This window comes from Ostrea edulis, chromosome 8, assembly GCF_947568905.1.
Source record: "Ostrea edulis chromosome 8, xbOstEdul1.1, whole genome shotgun sequence".
NCBI lineage: Eukaryota > Metazoa > Mollusca > Bivalvia > Ostreida > Ostreidae > Ostrea > Ostrea edulis.
This window is the reverse complement of record NC_079171.1, coordinates 36774368-36793308: the sequence shown is the minus strand read 5'-3', so window position 1 is coordinate 36793308 and position 18941 is coordinate 36774368. Positions and strand designations below refer to the sequence as shown.

General features: G+C 34.7%; 1 protein-coding gene and 1 long non-coding RNA gene across 6 annotated transcripts in view; one reads left to right on the top strand and one right to left on the bottom strand.

Moving 5' to 3' along the window:
* LOC125661824 (uncharacterized) overlaps positions 1-9808 on the top strand; it is a 36246-nt gene extending 26438 nt beyond the window's left edge. For 4 of the 5 annotated variants that reach the window (XM_056145986.1, XM_056145984.1, XM_056145985.1 and 1 more), the window contains 4 exons: positions 1283-1503; positions 2874-4463; positions 4778-4947; positions 9013-9808. In XM_056145986.1, coding sequence (XP_056001961.1) covers positions 1283-1503; positions 2874-4463; positions 4778-4947; positions 9013-9202 — 2171 coding nt within the window. In that variant the 3' untranslated portion in view covers positions 9203-9808. Of the gene's footprint in view, positions 1-1282; positions 1504-2873; positions 4464-4777; positions 4948-5608; positions 5632-9012 lie in introns of all 5 variants that reach the window. The other variant, XM_056145988.1, reaches the window with a different exon arrangement.
* On the bottom strand, positions 1083-11333 carry LOC130049030 (uncharacterized). The gene is made up of 2 exons (XR_008797555.1): positions 11156-11333; positions 1083-1547 (listed from the first exon to the last, which is right to left on the bottom strand). It is a non-coding gene; the product is annotated as an uncharacterized LOC130049030 (long non-coding RNA).
* Positions 11334-18941: the final 7608 nt, after the last annotated feature.

Here is an 18941-nt window from a genome sequence, read left to right as displayed (position 1 = left end):
TATTCAGGTGTCTGTAGTAGTTTTCTACACATTATTCAATCTCTGTCTAGTGAATTTTTGTGCAGTGCATTTTTATTTTTTTGTCAGACTTGTGCACTGAAGCTTTGTTTCATCAGTAGAGTTTTGTATGCAGAAAACCAGGGTTGTGTATGTTCTTTGTTTGCTTCCTTGTTGTGTATGGTTTGATGTATTCAGGAGTTAAAATATTTTATTTGTTTTTCAATGTTGTAACATCTCTGCCTTAATATAAATAATATTTCATGTAAGAATGGCATCATAAACAAGTCAACTTTTATTTTTATCTCTCACTTGTCCTTGAAAACAACCATTTCTATCCAATTACCTATAAAAGTAAATTTGATGTGTTTGAACCAATTACTTATACATGTAGTTACTGGCCATAATGTATTCTGTTATATTTACATTTGCAATATTTTTGACAACTCGTAATGATGGCCATTTCCTCATGAGTGTGTTGCAGTTGTAAACTATGTGTGTATCAATATAGCATTTCTCTCTTTAACGGCTGGGAATTTTCTGAAAGAGATGAAAGTAGAATGGTAAGGAGGTACTCTACATCGTCATAATGGCTGACTTCCTTTTAAAACGGATGAAAATGTGAATATCAGCAATATTTGTCTATTCATTTACAAATTTTTCGCCTAGCTGAGTAGCTCACTAGGTTAGTACGTCGACTGCTGAACTGTAGATCATGTGTTCGAGTCCAGCAGGGGTATTAAATTTTTCTCAGATTGCTTTCAACTAAAACTGCATTTTCTGACTAAATAAAGTAAATTTGAAACTATTCAACTTCAAAATATTGTTGTACATATCCTCCACTTTTCATCCATATCAAATTTCTCAGGTGTAGCATACCTCCTTAATATACGAAATACAATATGATATTGAAAACACACGGGTATGAACTCTAAAGCATTTCATGAAACCCTAACAGCAGTGGACAGAACACCACTCTCAAGGTTTTTGTTTTACAAAGATGGTAGTGCTGAAAGTTTCAATTGTTTCATCTTTGCAAAAATCTTGATTCAACCTCTAGTTCTAACTGAAATCACATAGATTGGTAAGAGCATAGAAATTTTTATTAAATGAAAAATTCAGTTCAATTCATGTTAAATGTGCTCAATTAAGCAAAACCAGTTTTTAGTTATTGGTTGTTGTTTTTTTTTTTCCAGTTGCAATGTGATTTTGGTAGAGTTCATATAAATTTCCCATTTTTAATTTTGGTTCAGTATTAAAGATCACATGTCTGCTGTCTTTACAGAAGTCCAGCGCCGTCAATCTAGCGAGGAATCCTCCAATAAAGAACCCTCGGAACTGATCTGGAAGTCCTCAGAAGACGTACCCAAACCACTTGAAGAAGATGAGAGGCAGGTGAATGATGGGATACCCCAGGAGCTGAAGGGGGCGGAGAAGTGGAAGACTGTGAAAATCAAGGACCAAAGTACTCCCTCCAAAGCTTCCGTCTTCCTGGGAGTGTCCATGGTAAGTTCCGGGGGAGGAGTATTCCGTAAATTTTCTCTGTATCACTGAAAGATAGGGATTTAGTATTAGTTCTCAGGGGGAGATATCATTAGTACATTATTTTACTGGGGAGCCATCATTAGTTCTCAATATTCCCAGGGAGACATCATTAGTTTTCTATATTCCCAGGGAGACATCATTAGTTCTCAGTATTCCCAGGGAGACATCATTAGTTTTCTATATTCCCAGGGAGACATCATTAGTTTTCTATATTCCCAGGGAGACATAATTTATAGTTTTCCATATTCCCAGGGAGATATCATTAGTTCTCAATATTCCAAGGGGAGCCATAATTTGTTCTCAATATTCCCAGCCAGACATCATTAGTTCTCAAATTATGATTTCTGAACGAATTCCCTAATTTACACCATTTAGATCTGAGGTTTAGTTTCGTTTTTATAAATCATCCGAAGTCTTCAAGCTATCCTATATACTGATTTTTCGAAACAAAAAGCATGTGAAATGATACGTGCAAGTTAAAATGGCAAGGTAACATATTTCGAACAGCGAGTCGGAGGAGGAGTCTATGCCAAACCAGAAATATAAACTGAATATGATGCAAACATTCAGAAAGAATACACCAATGAAAATTAATCCTGGATTGTTAACTCTGTAAAAGAAATATGTAGGCTGTACTGTTGTTATCTCAGACTTTCAAATCTTACAGGGATGGGGGTTAGAGAGTTGATGAAGACACACTAGATATCTAATACAGGGATGGGGGTTAGAGAGTTGATGGAGACACACTAGTTATCTCACACAGGGATGGGGGTTAGAGAGTTGATGGAGACACACTAAATATCTCACACAGGGATGGGGGTTAGAGAGTTGATGGAGACACACTAAATATCTCACACAGGGATGGGGGTTAGAGAGTTGATGGAGACACACCAGATATCTAATACAGGGATGGGGGTTAGAGAGTTGATGGAGACACGCTATATATCTAACACAGGGATGGGGGTTAGAGAGTTGATGGAGACACGCTATATATCTAACACAGGGATGGGGGTTAGAGAGTTGATGGAGACACACTAGATATCTAATACAGGGTTAGAGAGTTGATGGAGACACACCAGATATCTAACACAGGGATGGGGGTTAGAGAGTTGATGGAGACACACTAGATATCTAAATCATCAAAAAATAAAAATGTAATGATGGAGAGTGTTGCTTTGCTTCATAGGTTATATTGAATACTGAGCTCAAGTGTGGCATTGTGTGTATGTGTGTACTAATATTGTTAAGCTATGTACTGATGATATAACCATGTCTAACACACAGTAAAGAGGTCTGATAAGTAACAAACTGTTTTCACATTTCTACCCCAGGACCCACCAAATGAGCTGAAAATTCCCAAGAAACCCAAAGACATGGAAACTGGAACTGAAAATATCTCGGTAAAGGAAGAAAAACCAGAAACTAAGGGAGATAACTCTGTTATGACAGCAGGAAGTAATCAGGCCTTGTCTGAACAGACAGGAGGTGAAGACAGCAGGCAGATTAGTGAGGGAGTTGTACAGGGCTTGGATAGTGATGTGGTTATGGAAACCAGTACTAAGGAGGGTGGCCATGATGTACAGTCCGAAAATAAAGATGTTAGTGATGACAGGGAAAAGACAGAGTCCGATTTGGCCAAGAAGAAGGAAACGATACCAGAGAGAGAGACGGAGGAGGCATTATCAGAGAAAGCAGCAGAGGGAGAGATACCAGAGAAAGAGGCAGAGGGAGAGATACCAGAGAAAGAGGCAGAGGGAGAGATACCAGAGAAAGAGGCAGAGGGAGAGATACCAGAGAAAGAGGAGGCAGTAACAGACAAAGAGACAGACGAGGCAGTAACGGAGAAAGAAACAGATGAGGACATGAACAACAAAATCACCGTGCCGTCACCACAAGCAGACGCAGTTACTGCAACTCCAGGTATTTCTGATGTTATGGAAGACGAAGACCTAGTGATGACGGAGGAGAGAGAGAAAGAGGAAGAGCTGGAGAAGGAGTGTACACAACAAGAGAAATGTCCTGAACTGACAAGAGATCGTGCACAGCTGGAGACTGAACAAGGGGAAGGTTCATCGGATTTAATGGAGAGTGAAAGGAAGGAGGATGAAGGAGGAGCTGAAAGTGTGATGGAGGAAATGGAAGTTGAAGGAGAAGATTCTGAGAGGAACATAGAGAGTGAAATGGAGAAAACATCCAATGAGGACATCCAGGGTGATGACAGCAGTGAATTAAATGATGGAGTATTGGGTTCAACAGAGACCGGAGAGACAGAGGAGTCTAAGAGAGAAGACCAGAAGGAAAAAAAGTCAGAGGCATCGACCGAAGAGGACCACAGGTCAGAGGCACTGGCTGAAGAGGACCGCAGGTCAGAGACACCGACTGAAGAGGACCGCAGGTCAGAGACACTGGGTGAAGAGGAATGCAGTTCAGAGGCACCGGCTGAAGAGGGAGAGGTTGCAGCTACTGAAGAGGAAAACAACCAAGAGGAAGACGGAATGGAGGTTGAGGAAGATAAAACTGAGACCAGAGAAGGATTGGAGGTGAAGGATGATGGAATTGAGACAGGTGAAGACAGTGGGACTGGGACAGGAAGCAAACTGGAAGTTGAGGGTGATGGGACCGAGGCAGAGAGGGGATCAGACAACAGAACAGTAATGGATGACGCCAAATGCCAAGACAAGCAGCAACCACAAGAGACAGGTGGAGATACGCCAGAATGTGAAATCACAACAATAGCAAAGAAAGAAGAGGACCAGAAACTATCTTCATCAACAGGAAGTGACTCTTTTGCTGCTGGAGATACAAAAGGTGTCACAAAGTCATGTGATACTGATGATAAGAGAGAAAAGCCAGTAGAGGACAGTCAGAGACAACAGAGAAGAGAGAGCTCGACAAGGAGTAGCGAATCTCATCATCAAAGTGTAAGACAATATCATTCTTAGATAACACTTCTAACAGATCTACTACAAAACTCTCACCTACAAAAGCTCTTTCTATGAATTGAACACTATACGGATAGTTACTGTAGTGTATTTGAATCTCGCAGTTAAATGTCAGATTATAAAAGAGTGGAGAATTTTCTGATAGCGGTTGATTACAGCTGACTGGTCTGACATGTTGCTCTGTATGAAAATTTTGATTTGAATTTTATTCATAATATTTTTTTAACTTTGTATGGTCAAATATTGACTAACAAATGATTTCAAAGTTATTTAAATTCAAATTCTGTTTCCAGCCTTCGCATGGTGACAGAAGGTCGGATGAGGGTCGTCACGGTAGTAGTCATCACCGTGACAACAGATCTTCAGAGAATAGAGATTACAGATCCCCTAACTATAACCGGTATGATAGACCGCAAGGAGACAGAGGCTGGACCAGACAGGAAAGACACCCCCATGAAGATCGGTAAATTTTAATAAAAGAAAAAGGTCAAATAAACCAATCAAATTGCATCTTTCCAGAGACATTAAATTCTGACTGGTTTTAGTCGATTTCAATCCTGCTTCCAGTTTGATAATTTGATTTGACTATGAAAACAGGAAGAATTTAATTTCACTTTGTTTTTGTTACCAAATTAGAAGTAGAAGTAGTTATGAATAAAAGTTAGTTTACAGTGTTTCAGGAAATGTTACCAGTGCTTTCTGTTTTATGTATGTCCAATTCTGCACACATTTGATTAATTGACTGTATATTGTTTAATGCCCCTCGAGAGAATTTTTCACTCGTATGGAGACGTCACCATTGCCGGTGAAGGGTTATGCTTGGCGCTTACAGCCTTTGAACAGGGAGGGATCTTTATCGTACCACACCTGCTGTGACACCGGGCCTCAGTTTTTTTGGTCTCATCCAAAGGACCACCCAATTTAGTTGCCTCTTACAACAAGCAAGGGGTACTGAGGACCTATTCTAACATGGATCCACACGGGAAAAAAATGTGTGCTAAATCGGAATACGTCCAGATATGACAATGACTTAATTGCTGTAGTCTTTATCATACTTGGCAGAAAAGTAAAGATTTAGAACCATTGATAAACTTATGCAGTTTATTTTTTCATTTATCTTACAGTATATCCAAGAACCATTAATGAGGTATTTTCCACAGTTTGTTAGGTCACCTGAGTCACTCAGGTGACCTAGTATTGCAAATGGTCGTGCTCATCGTCGTCCGACATGCATCAATATTGGAAACTTTTTAAACTTCTTACTAACTACTATTCCAATTTTTTTTTTAATTTGGTACATGTATGTTTTATTTTTAATTTAGTTTGAAATTTGAAATTTCAGGACTTCTGCACCCTCGGGGCCTAAGGGGCAGGGTAAAACAGCCCAAAATTGACCAATTTTCGAAAATCCTCATCTTTATAATTGCACACTTGTGAGAAGAACTAAATGCAGAGTCATATAAAACAGAAAGGTGTATATCAAAGTTGTAAATTTCATGATCCCTGGGGTAAAGATACTTTTTATGACACTACATCACAAGATGGCGGTTTAAATGTTTTGTGAAATTATTTGTATTGATTGATTTGTTGTCTGTCATCGTAGCTCAGTGGTTAAAGCATTTCGCCGGTGAACCGCAGATCTCGAGTTCAAATCCGCCATAGTGTTTTGTTCATATTAGTTGAAATAAATATTTGAAAATCATATTTTTAACCAAATTTGCATATTTTCTGCCTTTTTGACATATATACTTATTGTATATCACCATATCTTTTATGATTAAATCAATTCATACTGATTTGAGAAACTATTTCTAGGTGTAGTGAGCCACTTTAATGTGTAAAACATTTTTGAAATAAATATCTTCTTGAATGCTATTAATACCAAATTGAAACAAAATAGATATTTAGAAAGAGCAGGAAGTCCTTTACCAAAATTGTATTTCATGATCCCAGGAGTATGGGTTTTGGTTCCTGGGTAGGGCCAAATCTAATAGTAGTAATTATTGTCTTCATGATATGAGAGACTTCTTCTTTAATTTTGCTGATAAAAATACATAAGCAGAAAAGGATGTCCCATAATTATGAGTTTTGCTACTCTAGCATTTTGATTCCAAGGTGGATCCCAAATAGTCACATAGTGTATATAACTTTTTCATCAGTATAGGCATCTTCAAGAGCATTTACACATCTTGTTTTACACTGCTGCTCAATATTAGAATCTAGGAAAGAAAAATCATTCTAGATTTCATAGCCCTTCAGGGATCGACATTAATGGTTGTCTGATTGCTTGAGGCAAGTGGAAACCCAGTTCGGACATGTGAAACTCAATACACACTTGTCTGATGGGGCAAGTGATTATTTCAGTAGAAAATGTGATTATCATGATAATTTATATTAAGCTTGATGAATGTTGAATATTAGAAAGTAAAGTCTAATTCCGTATATTTTAGCTTTTACCGAATCATTAGTTTATTTTTAGCGTATCAGTAAGTTGTTCCGATTAGCATAAACTATCCGACATACGACTTATCTTAGTCATGTTTGTAAGAAAATGGTGGCCCCACGACCATCGCTCTAACTCTAAGGATTTTAGCGAGGTAAACGCTCAGAAAGAAGACGATAAAAGAAAAAGGCAATTTTGAAATAAAAGTAAATTGGAATTGAAAAGAAAACTTAAGATTCAGGCAACGTGACAATCCTAATTTTGGGGTTTGATTGAGATTGACAGCAGTATGATCTGTGCCATGTATCAGAAAGTCATGCCGGCTATTGTCAGCACTTTGTATTTTCTTACCGGTAATACAATTTAAAATATTGATAGCATCCGTGGATATTTTATCAATTTTTTTTTAATAAAGACTAATTTGTTGTAGATTTGAAACTTTTTAAAAATTGAAATAATACATGTAGATTGAGCATTGGAATCAAATAACTTCACCTGTGTTACGTCCCTTGTCCGTTATTTTGCGGTGAAAAGATCTATTCCCCTACAATGACCAATTGTTGTCATTTTCTGATCTATAACTTTGAATGATATTTTTTTCATCAATTTCATATAAGTATAATTCCAATGTTATTTATTACAATTGTTTTCATTGGACAAAAATAAAGCTGAACAAGAGTTTACACATCAATAAATCCAAAAATGCGATGTATTCATACGCGCCTGAAAACAAATAGCATAGTGCGGGGAAACTATTAAAATTTTTGCAATTGTTAATAAAGTGAATGAATTGGAATTATAAGAATCAAACATTCTGTTTGAAGAATTTATCGATGTGTAAACTCCGGACATTTTACTCACAAACTTAACATAAAAGTGCTTTGCACTTTTATTCAGTTTGTGAGTAAAATGTCCGGAGTTTACACATCGATAAATTCTTCAAAAAGAATGTTTAATCCTATATTGATAAAGTAACTTATGTCAGGGCAAATAATCCACTGGTGTATTGTTGGAAAACTATTCTAGAGAAGGGAAAACATAGTTATTCACCGATTGAAAGAGGGATATAATAAAAATTACTTATTGATAGGTGTATTGCAGTCTTAAAATATTCGGACATCCAAGTTTTCCATTTAAACAAGTAAAAGTTCGCGTTTACTTGGCCAAAGGGGAAGTAAGATAAAAAAATTAATGTCTATCTCTGCCCTTAAGATTAGTGATACATTTAACTAATACTTCAGGTGACTGATAAGGCCTTTGGGTCTCTTGTTTACCATTGGGGGGGGGGGTCTATAGTCCCCCCACCCCTTCCCCCTTTAACCCCCACCGACCCTCCCTTTGAAAATTTTCTGAATTTGCCACTGCATGGTGAACCATTTGGCGGTGATGGATTTAAATCCTTGGACTGGAAAAAACCTGTGCTCCTCCTTGTAGAAAGCGGGAAAGAGCTTGGTTTCCTCTGGTGAATATTTTCCTCGCGTTCACATCTGCTGTATCAGCAGTGTGTGGTTGTGCTTGTTATGATCATTTTTGTATGTTTTTTCTTATCGATTAGTTCTTTGCCTTTAATAATTTGATAATTTCTTCATGGTTTTTCCTGACCCCTTTTTGTTAAAATGATGATGATCAATGTTCTGCGGAAATTCAGGTAAATCTCAGGTGAACCACAAATGGAGAGTGGACTATATTATCTAAACATAATTCACACCTGTTGTCCTATATCTAATGTTTAAGGGTGTGCTTATCTGGAACACACCCTCCACAGTGTAGGTGAAGTTGATTAATTCCACAGTTAAATAAACATTTTCTTGATTCCATAGTGATTGAGCAAGTAATTAACCTCACAGGTACCTATTAAGCAGTTAATTAATTTCACAGTTAGACAAGCGATTAATTATACACTTAGATAAGCAACTCATTAACCCCACTGTTAAATATTAAGCAGTTAATTAATTCTACAGTTAGATAAGGAGTTAATTAATTCCATAGTTAGATAAGAAGTTAATTCACTTCTGTGACCTATGGCTTGTTATTAGGGATGAAGATATGATTTAGATTGTAAGCAGGTTGTTGTAAATTTTACAGGGACAGTTACAGACAGCACGGCCAAAGCAGACATCACCATGACGACAGGCACCATTACGACAGAAATCGCTATGACGACAGACGGCAAGGTCACCATGATAATAGATACGGTCATCATGACAACCGATCCCAGCGAGGTCATTGGAGGGGTCGCGGGGGTTACCGGGGAGACTACCGAGACTATAGATAGAGAGACTGTGTTACAGACACATATTCTCTTCGCAAAGATTTTATTTTTATTTTTTTAAGTTGCACATAATATTTCAAACATTTTTAAGAATATGTAGCCACTCATTCATTAAAATTTTGATTTCTATGTACATTTAAAATAACAAAATGATTTTTTTTTGCATAAATGTTTCTTGGTTTTGACAGGAGAATGAGTAAATTCAGTGATAAATGGTAGTTTTTTGTACACGAGGTTGTAAATCATGAAGAATAGTCAGGTGACTCTTTTATGTCTATAAATCTAAACCTCAGCGCCTTCGAGTTCTCCGACCTTGGAATGTCTGCTATGAAAAGAATATATGTGAATGTGTATGCTGTACAAACTCATTAAAAGATGTTTGTTAATTGAAAGTTGATATAACCAAGCCTATTAATAGATGTAGGTACATGTATGTGAATGTTTATATATCTTTACATATACAAACACGTGAGTGCTTTTTATAAAGGTGTTCATTGTGTTTTGAATTTGAAATTTGAATTTTACAGACAGTCGGTAGAGTAGCAAAGAAATTTTGTATGCTAATATCAAATTGATACTTGACCAGTATGTAATAAAACAGGAAATTTATGCTTTGTTTCACATAGTTTTTAAAACATTTAATCCAACAAGGTACATGTATGATGCAGCGTGAACCCCATTTTCCCATTAGAGTTATCTGCCCCTAATTCCAGAATTGTCCTATATTCTATTAGTTTGTACTTTCAGTCCCGTAATTTTGCAATTAAATGTTTGAAAAGAGCCTCATGGAAACTTGTATCCTTCTGAAGATTTGTTTTGAAATCGAGTTTTAGAAAACATAATTTTTTTAACAAGTACAGATTATTGGACCTTGATGTGGGACACGATAAGACACCGTAGGAATGGTTTACTGTCCCAGTTTATTTCGCCTCCATAAATGATTTTAAAGCAATACTAGCTCTCGTTTTGGTGTCAAAATTTTTTATTACAAAATTGTGATTTACTATGTATTTCAATGACAGTAAAAAAAAAAATAAGATTTATAAACTTTAGTTATTAAATCTTTGTGTTAGAAAACCTATCCAGAGGCTCTGAATAAAGTAAAATTACATTAATGTCTTCCCGTACAAAAATTGTTTACTATATAATGCTATATATTCAATAGAACTGAAATCTTTATTTTGATAAAATCTTAAACTTAGTACTCAATTCTGTGATGGTAGGTAAGCAAATGTACGAAATAAACAAAAACAAACATCAAAAATTAAGATATTGTTTGATTGACTGGGTAAAACGCTCTGATGTGTATAAACTTGTGGAAAATGATTAGCTGATAAAAAGACATTTATCCAATAGAAAAAAGGATAACAGTTTTCATTCATACATTTCACGTACTTATTGAAGGGACAGTCACTACCTAGTGTAAAGGTCTTGATGGGACGATCAAGAATGAAACTTTGTGAAGTATGAACAAATTATTTCCCTGCTGCTATACCATTCTATCACTAGAGGGCGCGTTACGCAAGCTTCACTTACACTTCTGTCAACGCTTGGAATCGTGTGAGAATATAATCGCATGATAAAAGTACGGTCATTCTCGTTTACTTTCCCTTTAAACGTGTAGTGTTCGTAGCGCACAGAACTCTGGGTAGAGAATGCTTCTATACTTATAAAAATGATTTTCAGTTTCGAAAATGCCTGAGGTTATGGACTGCTTCGCTATATGTTGGTAAATTCATGTCGCGCATTAGCGCTTCATGAAAAGTACGCCGACCTGAGGCGTTGCAGCTCATACCCTCATGCATTTTCAGAAACGAATTTTTATTTTTTTTTAATATTTATATTCTATTTTATCTCTTGAAATTCCCAGCTATTAAAGCAGATCACAGGGGCATCTTATCCGCTCTGTTCTCTATCACACATAGGCCTATAATAATTTTTTATATACATGCATACCTGTGAGTATATGTGTTAAATTGCACATTGTTCACAACTGCAATACAATCGATGAGGAAATGGCTATCGTTACAATTTGTAGATATTATATTTATAATCTCCTCTCTTCTATCTTGAAATTCCCAGCTATTGAGTAGATCACAGGGGCCATCTTATCCACTCTGTTTTCTATCACACATATAAAATACATTCCATGTAAATATTGAAATATGTGTGAACGAGAACAGCACGGATAAGATGCCCCTGTGAGTTATCAGATTCATGTACGCACACTGTTCACAACTGCGATGCATTCAAATGATTCGTGGGGGAAATGGCTATCATTACATTTTATAGAGATGAATTCTGAAATGTAAATATAATGCTATAAAACCTGCATCCTGGAAAAATTGACAACTTTCTTTCAGCAGATGTGTTGCTTTCAGATTGTAGAAATCCAGTGTAGCACAACTTGTATAGTAGAAGGAATGGGTCGGGATTGTGCGGACCATGGACATTTTGTGATGGACAGGAATAGTATAGTTTATGTTGAGACACCTCCTCCCTCGAAAATTTTGACGCTGTCCAATAATGCCTACCGTTAGTACATGTAGATCTGAAATTCCGCTCATTAATGCGAAAATATACTAATTAAGTGAATATGTAGAATTTCCTGATACCAGAAATAGCCATCAAAGAATATTGAAAGGTATACCTGCCAGCCACTTCCGTCAACAGGTGTGACTTCAAGAGTGTCTGACAGTGGCGGATTTAGAGGGGGCGCAGCCGGCTCACCCCCACCCACCCCCCCAAAATTTTTCAAATTTACGGTAAATAGCGGTATCTTGTTTCGGAAAATGTACCAAACGATAAAAGAAACAATATAATTTCTTCCACTCCCGGAGAAATAAATGACAAAACCCTTTGATTTCTTGAATCACTTTATTGGGAGAACCTAATTTTTTCCTAAAACCCCTTAAAATTTGGGTCATTTTATTAATTTTACCTTTACTATTAAAATGATAGAAAATACTGTACAAATGACTTAATAGGAGAAATATTTCAAGCCCCATAAAATCTGTAAAATCCAGGAGCTTTCGAGGGTTTCGCCCCCGGACTCCCACCAGGGCTTCGCCCTAGAGCTAGAGCCACTGCCTCATAAAGTGGCGACCCCCGTAACCACAATTCCTGTATCCGCCCCTGGTGTCTGTATGTTATGACGTAGAGATGTTGAGCAATATGTGGGGTAGAGACTGGCCCACCCGCGATTGTCATGGCGTATACTACCTTCTATCAAAAGCCGCAGAAAAACTCCGTGCTATTTCATGAATGAGTTTAACATGTTTGCGCCAGATGACACTTTTTCATGTTTTGACTGAAACAGAGGACAGTCACGAACGTCTTAAGAAAGTTTTAAAGACGCAAACGTGATGAAATACTGAACTTTAGCATAGATAAAGATGTGTAAATAATACCTAGGCCTAAAACTTCGAGGCGAATTATCTGTTAGATGAGACTGTTTTATAATTGAGATGATTAATCTGTGAAATACGAGGATCCCACAGATTCACAAAGAATTGCCCGAATAAGGTCAATTTTCGGGCGGATTTTAAGGTCAACTTTACAGTGGTAAATTATACCTAGTATTCAAAATCTGCCTACTAAAAGTAATAGGGAGTAAACAAAGAACATCTCATTTGACAAAGTTTCTATTGTCAACATAGATTTAATTTGTGTATGTATTAATAATATCATAGAATAGATAATCTTTTATTAAAAAAATATGAAAATGTTTTCTTTAAAGGCTCATATTTGATATATTGTATAATTTTTGCACCACGCAAGGGAGGCTACTCAATCTACGGACACAATTATCGCGTGCATTTATAAATTTTTGTTATCTGTTTTATGGAGCTGTTCATCAATGTTTGCAAAGCATTTTCCTCGTGTACTTTTGCATTCAACGAGGAAGAAAAATAACCATATCCTGAAAGCATACAACGCGCTATTGTAATAGTGGATGTGATACTATACTCGCTATTTCGAGCTACGTAAATGTTTGTGACTACACAGTTCATGGGTAGGAGTGATGTAGCTATAATATTTCTGTAATGGATTAAACCTGCGTAAACCGAGGTTTTAACAGGTCTGCAAAAGTTTGCCCGATTAAGGTCATTTCGGGCTGTCAAGGTCATGATGTAAATCGGTGTTTTATTGTAATTAAATTCCTCTTACAAAAGTTGGCCTTAGTGTGTAAATAAAGATCATGTCAATTAAACAAATTATTACATTTTGTTTACAAGTCTTAGTAGCAAATCATCTTTTATATTGCATAATAAACAATGTCGTTTAATTATATTATACTTTTGATACCATTTGAAGAAAAAAAATAATAAAATATCAATTGTTTTTACATCATCTAAGGAAGGTTACTCTATCTTAAATCGTCTTCACTGAGACAATGGCCACAGAGTATTACAAGATGCATGAAGTTGCTTTGTTCCCATGATATGCTGATTACAACTATTTAGATCTAAAGGTTTTATGTTTATTTGTTATCTGACATAGTTTTTCTCTTTAAAGTTCTGTGCCTACGTTGTATCAACAAGTACGCAGCCACACGGGTGAAGTTAGGAACGCTAACTCTGTAAACTCTACTGCGCAGCAGTATATTAAAGGGACTCGTTCACAATTTAAAAATAAATAAATAAAAATAAAAAATTATGTTAAATATCAAACATATAATTCATTTAATATTAATAGCCAAAATCTTGACCTTCCGAATGCAAATTTAACAGCAATTACATTTTAGTTTTAAATCTGTGTTTTATGTAAACAAAGACTCCAGTCTTTTTATGTTAACAAATAAACCAGTGAGGTGTTAATTTTGTATAATGTGAAGCATCTTAATTTTGCACGATCACAAATTTAAATGTTAGATGACACATTGTACCTAAAGTATATTTGAAATCATCGTCGCAAACCACGGGTTATTATTTCATTATAGAATGAAACAATAACCCATGGTTGAAATCTGATAGATCTTTATAACATGTATAATGCACTTAAAATCGAAATCCATTTCTTTTGAAAACTTCATAAACAATTACTCTTTGTTTTCTCTAAAATGAGTTTCTGTGATTATGTATATCCTTAATTTGTTATGTGAAGCATTTTAAAAACATTAGACAGTAGATTTTGATCATTAAATTGCCAAAAACAAAATTTTGGGGGTAATTGTGAATCAGTCCCATTTAGGACTCCCTTTTACAATATTAAGGTGGTTTTTTTTTTTTTTTTTTTTTGGTGTTTTTTTTTTTTAACTAACAGATATCACATTATCTATCTGAGATTGTGTTAGAAAGTGTATGTGGGGAAACGGGAATTTATTCTAAGCATTTCATTTCCGTTGAATAAACCCGAAAAATATTGTGTAAAAATTCCAAATAAAAGAAATATTTTATATAAAAAAATCTAAACATAGTCTTCTTCTTTTTTTTTGTGTTTTTTTTTTTTTTTTTGATCTTTTATTAAAATACTCATTTCATAATGTGTACACGTATACATCATAACAATTATTTAAAGCAAATGTATCAGAAATATAAAACATATATTCATTTCATATAATGCATACATACATCATAACAATCGTAATGCATTTCATAATGCATATCCTGCATCAGAAAATTATGCATACATCATAATAATCATAATGCATTTCATACATATAAACAAAATAAGATCACCATGCTTCAGAAATATCACACATAATGTATACATGCATCACAATAATCCTAATTCATTTCATACATCAGAAAAATCATGAAATTTCATTTCATAATGTATATCAAAAATTCATTTCATAATGCATAGCATATATCATATGTCTATATTAGAATATTTTCATTTAATTACAAACAATTTCCTATATTCTTATAAAAGTCGCGTCTATTCTTGCCAATATCGGCAACTACCATATTCGGAATTAGAAGTTCATTTTTTAAGTGTATGCAGATCTTACTCCGACATTTTCTCCTTCTGTAATTTGCATTTCATTTTATATTTATATATAGAAAAACTTATAAAAATATAAGGTTATTAAAAAGATTTTTTTTTTAGCTGATTTCATTATATTATCCAAGTAAAATAGTTTTCCATGTAATTTCAAACTTCCCAATTATGCTTCACAATTTTGAATTGATACAAAAGATGTTTTGTCTTCATCTACATTGCAAGCTTCACATACTGGCGACACATCTTAATTGTTCCATTTACTGACATATACATTATTGTTCAAAGTATCATTAAGTAGTTTATAGTTAAATTCTGATATTCTTTTTTCATACTTATCTTTACTTTCTGTGATATATATAGTGTATATATTTTTCCTTTTTTAAAAGCAAAATATATTCACAATTTTTTTTTTATTTTTCTTTCTCAATTTATCATTATAGTATGCAGTTCATCAAAAATATCTTTACAATTTAATTAAAATCAGATTTCTTATAGATCCGCGCCGTATAATCTGCGTAAGTATTGTAGCGATTGTGAGCGTATTCTATGATACGATTTTAATTAGATTGAATATCTTTAATATATAAAATTCTACCCTGCAGTGAATTTTCAAAGCAAAGCATTTTCTATTCATATCGATAGAGTCTGTTGTTCCATATAAACTGACTAAGGAACTCATCTCTCTTTAAAGTTTTCATGTCCAGTGGATTTTGGGATCTATTAAAAGCTGAAAACATATTTCCACAGAAAGGGAAATTCCGCCTAATTTGAATTTAGATATTTATCCGACATCTATCAGTTGATTTCTCCCATAAAAGAGTTCAACAATGATTCTTCTCGGATGTATTTGAATTAGTCTTTCTGTTAGATAATCAATACTGTACTCTGATTTCTCTCTCTCTCTTTCACCCCCCCCCCAAAAAAAAAACAAAGGGGGTGCGATCCCCATAACCCGTCTAAACCCCCCCCCCCCATGCAATACCTGCGAAAAGGGTATTGAGAATCCATTATAAATTAAAGTCGGAGCAAGTCGCTGTACTTCTTGCTTTTGTAGAAACTAAGAGACATTGTGCGCCTACTACCAACTGGCTATGGAAAAAGTATGATTATTTCTTTCTGATGAGCCCATCGTCATTTTTATGAAAAATACAATGTAGTTTGTGGGACTTCCCTACCTACTTTCCTACCAAGACGATCGTCATCCACAATAGAGTCTCGTCCACACACAAAAAGTCGTCTATGCCATTTATACACTTAAGCAGGACCCACTTTTGACATAATATCCCCTTTTCCCATTATTTGAACAGTTTCTATTGGATATTTCCAGACTGTGAAATCAAATTTTATGGCCATTTGTTGCTCCGTGATTTCCCGCGACGTCATGTTTTTTTAATTTTTTTTTTTATTTTGTCCTCACGAAAGAGAACTGCGTGCCTTCTGTACTAGGTTTCCATTAAATACCTCGGCATTTTACGTCAAAACTTCGGTTTTAAAATGACGTAATAATTCTCTACTAAAACCTCTAAATTCTATCTTGATTGATACCATTTTTGATAGATTTGACAATTAATATTGAGCATTACTGAAGAGACATTATTTGTCGAAATGCGCATCTGGTGCATCCAAACTGGTACCGTATAAGTTTTACGTTATATGATGCATCTTTGTAAATACCGTAATTTTACCATACCATTTTTCGGTTTAAATTTTTGAAAGATTTTCTGGTACATGTATATGTAGGGAAGGATATTGACAATTACTTAGAAAAAACAACTTGTTCTTAACCCTCTCTCTACCGTATCGGTCAATATGACCGATAGCGCGTAATTTAAACAGGGCTACGCAAAAGGAGTGTCTATAAATCTTTGAAACTGCGGACGTAATATATATGTTTTATGTATCATATTTTTTGGAAATTTTCTATATTTTTTAACTATGCAAAAATCAATTGAATAAATAAAGCCATTAAGGTAACTCCATACTCGCAGTTTTATCTGATACAAATTTGGAAAATGTATTTATTTCCATTCATTCGAGTTAAAACTAACAAATTATCAAATAAAATACATATGTCATCCAATCTGATTAGCGACATAACAATAACGGAGCGGATCAAAGATCTTATTTTAATCAGATTGCTTACAATAACGGAGCGGATCAAAGATCTTATTTTAATCAGATTGTATGTCATCACACTTTTTAAGATACGAGACGTATATAAACAGAATCATCTATCACCGTCAGAAAATTGCAATTTTCCTTAAACAGTGTTATCAAAATTTCATACAAACTGGTTATGACGATAAAGTAGCATTCATAACAATTTCATGAAACTGTATCTTCACAAAAATATACAAAATGTCTGTAAAACTAAAGGAAATCTATCGCATAATAGACTTGATAAAGAAATCAATAGAAACAGAGTTATTGCCCTTGGATTCAATAATTTAATTCGTATCATTGATTATTCATCTATAACTAAGACTTTTAAAATAGTTTATTTTAACAAGATTTTTTTTTACAATAACTATCGGAAAAGACTCCAACAAAATTTATGTTCCTATCACGCATAAATGTAAATAAATTATTGATTTTGCAAAATCTATGATTTTTTAAAATTTTCCCTATGAATGCAATATTTTTTATATGTTTGAAAAACATATATTCCCTGCTTTCAGTACATATAAAAATTATTTTTAGGGCCTGGCAAAGTTATAAGAAAATAGCAATTTTTTTTTTTTTTTTTTTACACATATACGTAGTTTTAGGATTTTATTTCTCAATGTTTAAACAGGTCGGCGTTTTATCTATATTTATATATGGAAATAGGGAAAAGTAAATACATCCTGTAAAAGTAGAGGAAATGTTCTTTTTGATGGACCCTTATTCATGTTATAATTCTCGGTAGTTTTTATATTACGATAAAATGAAATTGGGATATGCTGCGCGGTTTTCTTAAAAATTAGCGACAAATCGACGTTGCTAACAGCAATCGACGCTCGTCGCACAATAAAGTGGTGAAAACTATTTGTATTGTCCTCTTTTAGTAAATTCAGTATCTCTGCTTTTTTCAAAAAGCATAAAACCAATATTGGTTTATAACAGTTACACAACCTACATGTAACTTCATAAAACACCTATTGAGAATGTTACATCGGCAGATTGAATTTTAAAAAAAGATAAATGAAATACTTCAAATTCAGATATAAACGTTATATTTGTTCGGAATAGTAATATTTTTTTTCTCTGCCAAAGAAAGAAAACAAAAAAGAAGTTCGCCTATATATAGCCTGTATACTTTCATTTTTCCGTGATCCGGATCGAGGGCCTCGCGGGGTTTTCTGAAAGTGTGCACGTGTTTCCGTTTCAACGAAAACAACACAGCTTAACCGTGACTGTCACAGCGAACGCTTGTATTTTATATCTTTAAAACGCAGTCACGAGTTAAGGAGGTATGCTACACAAGAGAAATTTGATGTAGATGAATTGTGGAGGATATGTACAACAATATTTTGAAGTTGAAAATTTTCAAATTTACTTTATTTTGTCAAAAAATACAGTTTTAATAGAAGGTAATCTGAAAAAAATTTAAAACCCCTGCTGGACTCGAACCTGCGACCTACAGTCCGTATTCTAACCTACTGAGCTACTCGGCTAGGTATTTCAATGGAAAAAGAAAAGTCAAATATTGCTGATATCGATTTTTTCATCCATGTTTTTAAAGGAAGTCAGCCATTATGACGATGTAGAGTACTACCTTAAGAGCAATTCTCTGTAACGACCAAAACATTGC